At 41.2% G+C, this 8,984-nt stretch overlaps 1 protein-coding gene across 4 annotated transcripts; it reads left to right on the top strand.

Annotated features, from left to right (window-relative positions):
• Positions 1-3,638: 3,638 nt before the first annotated feature.
• Positions 3,639-5,625, top strand: TCEAL9 (transcription elongation factor A like 9). Of its 4 annotated transcripts, none has more exons than XM_066250125.1 (3): positions 3,639-3,791; positions 4,297-4,363; positions 4,751-5,625. In XM_066250125.1, exon 3 carries the CDS (start codon positions 4,811-4,813, stop codon positions 5,144-5,146), a length of 336 nt encoding a protein of 111 aa, XP_066106222.1. In that variant the 5' UTR covers positions 3,639-3,791; positions 4,297-4,363; positions 4,751-4,810; the 3' UTR covers positions 5,147-5,625. The 4 variants fall into 4 exon arrangements, with proteins under 4 accessions (XP_066106222.1, XP_066106224.1, XP_066106225.1 ...); XM_066250127.1 differs by having other exon boundaries at positions 4,754-5,625; XM_066250128.1 differs by lacking the exon at positions 3,639-3,791 and adding an exon at positions 3,842-4,141 and having other exon boundaries at positions 4,754-5,625.
• Positions 5,626-8,984: the final 3,359 nt, after the last annotated feature.

The raw sequence follows: 8,984 nt of genomic DNA on the forward strand, positions 1-8,984 counted from the left end.
ATTTAGGTCCAAGTCAAAGAATTGATACTAGAAATGCAGGTCCTTGAACTTCGTTGTCGTAAATCATTGTGACTGCCATTAAGTATTTTTCTAGGCTGCATACCTAAGAATGGGTTTACAGACTCAAAAAGAATGCATATTTAAATACCTAACCAATAATTATGTACTATCCAGAAAGGTTGACTGATTTATATTTCATGAACTAGAAATAAATGAGAAAGTCCTTGGGGGTAGTGCAGAACATCTCCAAAAATGTTTGCATTGAACCTACTTTTAAATGACAGCCATCATCAATAGACTTAAGCACCCCTAAGGAGGAGCAAGTAGACTTTTACCCAGTAAGACAGAAGAAGAACAAGCCAGGGTAATGATAATGACATAGGGCCTTGATTCAGTCAGACTGGTTTCCTTTTTTCTTCTCACCCTCCCTCTATGTCCTACCCACCCTCTCAAGTCCCAGGTCAAGGTCTATTTCCTCCTTGAGGCTGTCTTTGACTAATTAACTAACTGGCTATTGCCTTCTTTGGGTTTATGTTAGTCTGGAAATCCACCCTTTGCTTTACCCCTTTCTTCACGTGGCTTCATGTTAGGGGGTCCTGCTTCTGCTGTTATATCTTCTATCCCACCCTTAGGGTAAATCTACTAAGGATGTGGCCCATTCTCTGGAGGATAGACCTGGAGAAGGGGTGTAAGCAGGCCTTGGATTTGTGCTTCGGGTCTTTTAGGTATCTAGAGTGTGGTTTAGAAGGAAAGAAGTGAAGGCTCCACGCAGGCACATCTTGCCTCATTGACTCTGCAAAACTGAGGGAAGAGGGCCTCAAGAAAAGACCAAACGGATGCTAACCCTCTAAAAGCAGGGTCTTGGGTGGAGGCCTTTTCTGCTCAGATCTAAGGAGATAACGTCTTTGGGTATATTGTTTACACTCTATTTAGTTTCTTCATATATATTGATAAAATGGAAATGAAGCTGTTGTTAAGAGTATAATGAGATAATGGCAGCAAAGAACCTTTTCCTTTTCAGACATTCTAAAGATTTCTGGAACCATTTCCATCAAGCTGGAGAAAAACAGCTGCCATTCACAATGTTTCAATCTTTCTAAGGACAATATATTCTAATGTTTTATCAATAACATGCTTTTTTTTTAAGTCCTTACAGCTTGCCTTTGTTCTCCTGTTTCTAGAGATATAGGGAGAGTAACTTACTAAGGGTCACATGGTCAGTTTGTAACAGAGTGAAATATTCCGCCTCTCTGACCCCATCTTGTTCAAACCCGCTTTGTTCCCATGGTCAGTTTGTAACAGAGTGAAATGTTCGGCCTCTCTGACCCCATCTTGTTCAAACCTGCTTTGTTCCCATGGCCTTCAGGTTGATAGCTTCGGGCATCTAGATATGCTTATGTTGGAGGAATTCTGCTTTCAGTTGGAAGTTTACAAAAACAACCCTTTGCCAGAGGATGACTCTCCCCAAGGAGATAAGGAAAGTATGTATTGTTTATCAAAAATATGCAGGAATCTTGTGATCTGGACTTACATCAGCTAAGGTCAACAGACTAAGCACAATCTTTCTCGGCCCTTGCTGGTGGCCAGATGTCTGTTGTCATTAATCCTCTCCTGCCCCTCCATTTTTTCTTCCCTTCACATAAAATAAGCCTGAAATCTATACTTTAAGGTGGATTTAAGGATTAGGTCTCCCATCTTCTCAGTTGGAGACTTCTTGATCATAAACCGTTTCTTGCTCCAAACCCTGATGTTTTGAGTTTTGGTCTTTGGAAGCATTGGGCACATGGACTTTGGGCCAGTAACATGATCTAGGTCTGGCACTGGTCTAACATCTCCTGGCTCTCATACCAGTGTTCTCTCCAGCAGACTCAAACCATTATATTTTGAGTTTTCTGGTGCTCAAATACCCATACTTCCCAGGAGATAGAATAATATGACAGAAAAGCAAGTGAAATAAAAGGAGATGCAGTGAGGGTTTTTTCTTCTTTCCCCATAATTCAGTGAGTACTTTGTTCTGCTTCACAAAGGGGCACCAAACCTTATACAGCAGAAATATGTGTTTATGGCTCCTCATTATATTTCAAATGTTACCTCTGAGAGCTATGCAATTTTTTATTGGTAAATTTATGACTTTTACCAAAGACTGAGTTGAGGTTGAAATCTAACCAATATCCGTTGAAGATTTTATATAAGTGAAGTGTTTCTTGCCAAATGTTATTATTTAGAATTCCCAACAGTCAATTATATGAGGTGTATGTTACAGTCTTCTTACAGATCAGGAAACAATTGATGATTCTACAAGCAGCACAGCTTATTGGCAAATACCAGCCCCAGGGCTCTAGAGTCAATTTTTTTTTCCATTTTGAATGCTTTTTCCCAAGTGAAATCTTAATATAATCATAACAATACTTTGTGCTTTTAAAGTACTTACCATATGCCAATCACTATTCTCAGGGGTATACATACATTAACTTTTTTAAAAATATTTGAAACCTGTTTATTAATCTCATTGATTTCTACCAATAAAAGATCCCAAACTCCCAAAGAAGTTAAATGATTTGGTTAAAGGATATAGGGACATAAGTCTGCCATCACCAATCCCATACTTTGCAAGTGTGACAAAAACACTGAATTCCAAAAGTTAGAGCCCAAAAGAATGTGTCCCCTGGGAAAATTTATAAGTGTGATTCTCTCCCTTGAATGACATAAGTTGATTTGTTCCTGAGTATTCTTTAGTGAGTTTTCCCCTAAGTCTCTTGATTCCCACTAACACCAACACCAAAACTCCCAAGTTTTCACACTATGTGACCCTTTCTAAATAAGTAGGAATATTCTACTTTGGTGCTGTTGCTCTGCAGAAGATGATTGTGAAAATGTAGCCTGGCTAGCTTGAGGTTCTATTCTGAGATGACCCTATCATCATCTTTTTTATATTTTTAATTTATTTCAATTACAGTTGGGACTCAATATCATATTAGTTTCACATATACATCATAGTGATCAGTTATATAACTTACAAAGCAAGCCCCTCCATAACTGTAGTTCTCACCTGGCATCACACATACATATTACAATATCATTGAGTATATTTTCTAGGCTGTACATCACATTCCCTGACTATTTTATAATTGCCAATTTGTATGCATTAACTCATTTAACTAAAATAATTTCATCTTTTCCGACTATAAGAAAAGGATGTTACTAAAAAAAAAAGAATATAAAAATATTAATAATAAAGTAAAAAATACATTCAAAAGTTTCATTCCTGTCCCAGGTTCTTTTGTTGTTGCTGTTACAACCCGCTGCCAAACCAACCCAGTTCCACAACAGCCAAGAACCAGATTGCAGATGAAATGGAGTCTGGAGGTGGGTGGGGCAATGGCAGTGGGAATTCTTAATGCTGGAAGGAGAAGGCAGGAAGGGAATTCTGGAAAGAAGTAGAAGAATTTAGTAGGTCCAGAAAAAGATGTCGCCGCTCCCTAGTAATCAGAGAAAGGCAAAAATTTTCCCCTGGAATAACCGACAACAACAAAAAAGACTGACAGAGCCAAATGTATAACCGGAGAGGGAACAGAGGGCGGGCTTTCTTCTGCCGCGCTTTTGGTGGGAGTGGAAATTAGGGACTCAAGCTAACGGGTGACGTATATCTCACGTGACCAGGAGTCGACGTGTGCAGAAGTCCTGCTCGTCTGGCTCCTTATTCTGGTCTGGGTACCAGCTTCCTTCTGCAGCGCGACAGCGGAGCCTGAGGCCAGGGAAGGAGAAAGCGTCAGCTGGCCGCAATTTTGCAGGTTGGTGTCAAAATGGGTGCCGCTTCGGGATTTCTAAGGTGAGGGTGGCCTAGGTTAGAATCTTGGTCACGCTGACCACTCCACCTCCCACCTCTGCGCCTGCAGGAAATGATGACCCTTGGGAAAGGGAGGGGCTAGGGATCTCGGGAGAAGGACAGAGGGACCTGTGGTAATTTGAAAATAATCATCTTCTGCCATCTCAGTCCTCCTTCCCAACACCTTCCCTTCCCCCAAACCCCCGCCTCAGTCTTAAAGACAGTTCGGAAATAATCTGCTTTTACTACTCCCTGTCTGGTGGGAAATTCGAGCTGACTTGCATTGTGGAGAGGGGGATAACTGGGGGAAAACAGGTGAGAAATTTTCCATAAACGAGAGCCTTATTGAAGAAAAAGGTACGTGGTGCTGTTCACCGAGCGCTCGCCCCACCTCCACTCCTCCACTCTCTCCTCCCTCCCCCTCTCCCACCCCCTCCCCCATCGTTTCCCGTTTGTCCGCGGATCTGCAGGTCTGTTGTTCTCAACACTACACAACGGCTAGAAAAGACGAGGAATAAACCGACCGGACCAGTACCGGTAGGTGAGGGGAATATAAAGACGCCTGGGGTGGAGGTGGGCAAGGGCGGGACTGATATGTGGGCTCCGCTGTTTCTCTCCCCTCTTCCCCACTCCGCTTCTCTCAGCCTGCTGTTCTGGGAAGGTCTAGTGTTATGCTTTTGTGCAAGAAAATGGTTGAAGAGAATCTTGGAAATGGCTGAAGGGAGGGGCAGGAGGTGAGGCGATGGAAAGGAGAGGTAAAGGGGGCCGGCTCAGGGGAGCCCTGGTTGCTAAATGAGTCTCCTGGGTAGGAGACATTTGATGATGGCTCAGGAAAAAAACAGAAAAAGCAAATGCCGAGACCCGAGACTTATGTCGGGACCCGTTACCAAGCCTCTGACTTATCATCTCCTTCTTGCTTCCTAGAAGTAATTACACTCAAGAATAAGCAGAGAAAAAGGAAAGAAGGAAGAAGACAGATACAAGATGAAACCTTGTCAGAAAATTGAAGGCAACCCAGAAAATGAGAGCGAACCAAAGCTTGAGGAAGAGCCAAAGTCTGAGGAAAACCCAGAGGAGGAGGAGGAGGAAGAGGAGGAAGAGCAAGAGCCAGAAGAGGAGGAGAAAACAGAAGGAACTTTTAGAGAAAGGCTGATTCAGTCTCTCCAGGATTTTAAGGAAGACATACACAACAGGCACTTAAGCAAGGATGACATGTTTAGAGAGGTGAATGAGGTAGATGAGATAAGGAGAGTAAGAAACAAGCTTATAGTGATGCGTTGGAAGGTTAATCGAAACCATCCTTACCCCTATTTAATGTAGTTTCCCTTGAATTTTGCTGACATTAACATTGCCATATAGCTTTCTTTTTATTTGCATTTTCCTGATAAACCTTTGTCCACTTTGCTACTTTTAACTTGTTGCTATTAGTGGTTTTAGATGCATCTCCTATTTCTGCATCTTATTGTATATCGTATTTTGAACCATTCTCCAGGTCTTTGCATTTTAATAAGAGAAAGAGCTTTACTCATTTGTACAAAAAGAGGTTCCTGACAGTGTATAAAATGAAAAAAAAAGTTACTAAGGAATATGTGAGTATCATATTTTTAAAAGGGAAGAGTACATTTGTATGTTGCGTATATACACAGAAAAACGTGAGTGATGGAAGACAAAAATAGTCCATTAAGTCCTGGGATTGTGAGTGATTTTTAAAATTCTGCTTACTTGTATTTTTCCTTATTCCTAGAATGTACACGCATTGTTAAAATAATAAAAGTTTGGTACCAAAAAAAAGTAACCAATGGCACTTAACAGTTTTTTTCTAAAGGTATTGGGACACTCGATACTTGTTGACAGTATTTTAGAAGTAAATGTGAACTCCAAATTACCACCAGAATTTTGTATCTTTTCTTATTTATAAAAAAAGGAATAATGATTTAAAAGGGACCTGGTAAGGACCAAATAAGGTAATAACTGAGTTCTATCTAACAGGCTTTATTCCTCATCAGCCCATGCAGGATCCCAACTCCCAAGAGATTTGTTTCAGCTAATTTGGGAAGGTAGAGAAAGTAGTTCTCACCTATGCTTAAGAACAAATCCAGGCCTACTGTTAGGTGGATGCCACCTATGTTCCTCTCTTGCTGTACCTGCCCAACTGCCCATACCCTGTCCCCCCCATATACCATATTGGATATTCCTTCCCCTTCATCCAGGTTCTGTACTTTCAGGCCCCTACAGCTGCTGATATTTTGGAATTCTCAAATAGTGAAGCCCAACATATTTTTCAAAACCCCCAGCAGTCTGATTCCCAGACTGATCTTTACAAAAGTGGGGAGAATGCCAACTGTTCAATTTAGACAGACATTCAGGGCCACTTGAGCCATGATATAGGTATCTTAGCAACCGGGATTTTAATCACAGGCCCCTTCCCCATGAGACTCAAGTACAATGGGTCTGTCTGGGGGTTGGACACAGAGACAAGTCTAAGTAACAGATATTATGCTTTAGTCAGAGCTGCTTCTCTGAGTCTAAAGTTTATAGTGTTATTTTCCTGACTTTTTAAATTTTTTATTCATTTTGGATGGGAGAGAGAGAACGAGGGGGAATCAGGAAGCATCAACTCCCATATGTGCTTTGATAGTGCAAACCCAGGGTTTTGAACAAGTGACCTCGGCATTCTAGGTTGATGCTTTATCACTCCGCAACCACAGGCCAGGCCCCAGCTTATTTTCTTAGGGTGATGTCTTCCAGAAGACGGGTGGCAGGCTCTCTTCACCAGTTCAACAGATACCCTGAGACATGTAAATTGTAAAGGGATGTTCAAGTCAGATTTGGGGGTAGATATTCCCATCCTTACCTGGAAACATGAAGGTGCTACATAAGAACAGTATATCTGGATGTAAACCTGTATATCTATATATGTGTCTGGCTCACAGCTGTACCAGTATTATTTTTCCTCTGTGATGCTTTTTGAAAAGATTTTAGTTACTGATTTTTTTAGAAGGGAGAAAGGCAATGTGAGATGTGGGCAGGGGGGGCAATAGAAAGCATCAGCTTGTAGTTGCTTCCTGTATGTCCCTTGACCAGGCAAACCTGGGGTTTCAAACCAGCGACCTCAGTGTTCCAGGTTGATGTTTTATCCACTGCGCCATCACAGGTCAGTTCTCTGTGATGCACTTTTTTTTTTTTTATCGAGGGGGGGTACAATTCATGTCTCCAGACTGTTCAAGCTAGCAACAACCTGATGGGTGCTGGATTCCGGCCAAAGGGAGACGAGGGTCCAGGGGCTCACTGTGCCAGTTTCCCAGACAGGATGGACCCATCCCCCAGGGCTCTGAGGATGTAGGACTCACCGTAACCACACCCCTCTCCAAGATCTGGTTTCGGCTTCTCTGCGCCAGCCTCCAGCAGACACCAGGCTCTCCTAGTCTGATGGCCAGGCAGTCCTGCATGTACTTACCTGGAGGATAACAACTGTCTCCATTACAGGTCAGAGTACTAGACTTCCTTTCCCCCTTTTCTCCTTCACAGGATGGCTTGATGAGAATTTTTTATAGGGCAGGAGAGGAGACCTCAAAATTCCCTAACTAAAAACATTGGTTTTGATTGTCTTTGTCCCAGCCGTGACTACTCTGATGTAATCAGCTAACTTGGGCCCTGTGGTAGGTGGAGATGATTTTAGATAGTACACCAATATTGTAAATTATAATATCCTTGTACTTCTTTAAATGTGTATTAATGAACATTCTCTAAGGCAAATAATGATAGTTTAGATTTAAGGTGGTATTGTACATTTTCCTTTTCACAAAATATTCAAATTAATGAGTGAGTCAATTTGAAGATAATGAAGTAGAGCAATATTAAAAGCATAGGTGTTATATCAATACAGCAAAAAAAAAATCATTCTGCCGGAAAATATTGCCTTAACATAATTGATATAGGGATAATATCTGGAAACATCTACCAAGAATTGTGCAGTCTAAGATTTTACCCTACTTAGAAGTAAACAGTTTAACCTGCCACTGGTTAAGGATACTGTCAAAAGACACTAGAATCTCAGGTCAGAGACAAAAGACATTACTCACGGCAGTAGTAGTAGCCAGAATTTCAGACTGGTTAGTATCAGTTATCCAAGATTCTCAAGTCCCATAGGGTAACAAGGGCCCCTTACCGATACTTGCACATGTAGTGCATTGTTGCAGGAAAGGAATCCTGACTTTGGAGAATTCACCGCTTTCTTAGTAAGAAGAAGCAAGCCTGTTCTCTCTCCAGTGAAAGACATTACCTCATCCCTCAGAGTTGCCTGTGGCATACACAACTCTGAGAAATGGCTTGTCTGGGTAAAGAGTGCTCAAGGCTGTACCTCTTGGTATACCCAATTAGAAAGTGCAAGAATGCTCAGGATCCAAAGCACACTGCCTCCCAATAACAGTTTTCTCCGTGCAATAAATCCTAATGTGAATGGCAAGCTTTTCCTAACATCACAAACATTGATTTTTAATTCCAAGTTCAATAAAGCACAAATAATGTGTTATACTGTAGAGTGTAAACAGGACAATTGTAACTCTCTCTAGTTTTTACTTAAGTACATAGGATTTTAAGTGACTACTAAATAACTGAATGAAAACATCAACTAAGAAACTAAATGTAAATAGCCTATGAGGAACTTTAAAATTACAGAAACACAGAGCTACCATGACACACAAAATCAAAGAAGTAGAAGAGCAATACAAATGAGCTTATCAGGATGCTAATGATAGGTGTGATCTTATGCAAACTTTGCACTGTGAAACTGACAAGAAAGTGCATGTGTTTGAAAGTCAGCCCCAGATCCCGTATATCACTGCTGCCTCTATAAAAGGGAAGGCAAAAGCTAAGGGAAAAACTGGTCTGTTCCCTCTACAAGAAAATTTCAAGGTAGGTCAGGTTTGAGGGGGGTCACTCACACATAACAGTATCCAAAAGCAGTCATTTGATATTCTGACAACAGGACTTTGCAAGAGCCTTAGTATAAACAGTTGCATCATTTGGTGGATAATTTGGTTGGGTATGCAGCATCTTTTTGTGTACATATTGGCCATTGTTACATCTTACTTTGAAAAATGTCTACTCAGATATTTTGCCTGAATCCCCCTTAATATTTTTAGTATAGTGTGGGTAA

This window comes from Saccopteryx bilineata, chromosome X (genome assembly GCF_036850765.1).
Source record: "Saccopteryx bilineata isolate mSacBil1 chromosome X, mSacBil1_pri_phased_curated, whole genome shotgun sequence".
In the NCBI taxonomy this organism is placed as follows: Eukaryota; Metazoa; Chordata; class Mammalia; order Chiroptera; family Emballonuridae; genus Saccopteryx; species Saccopteryx bilineata.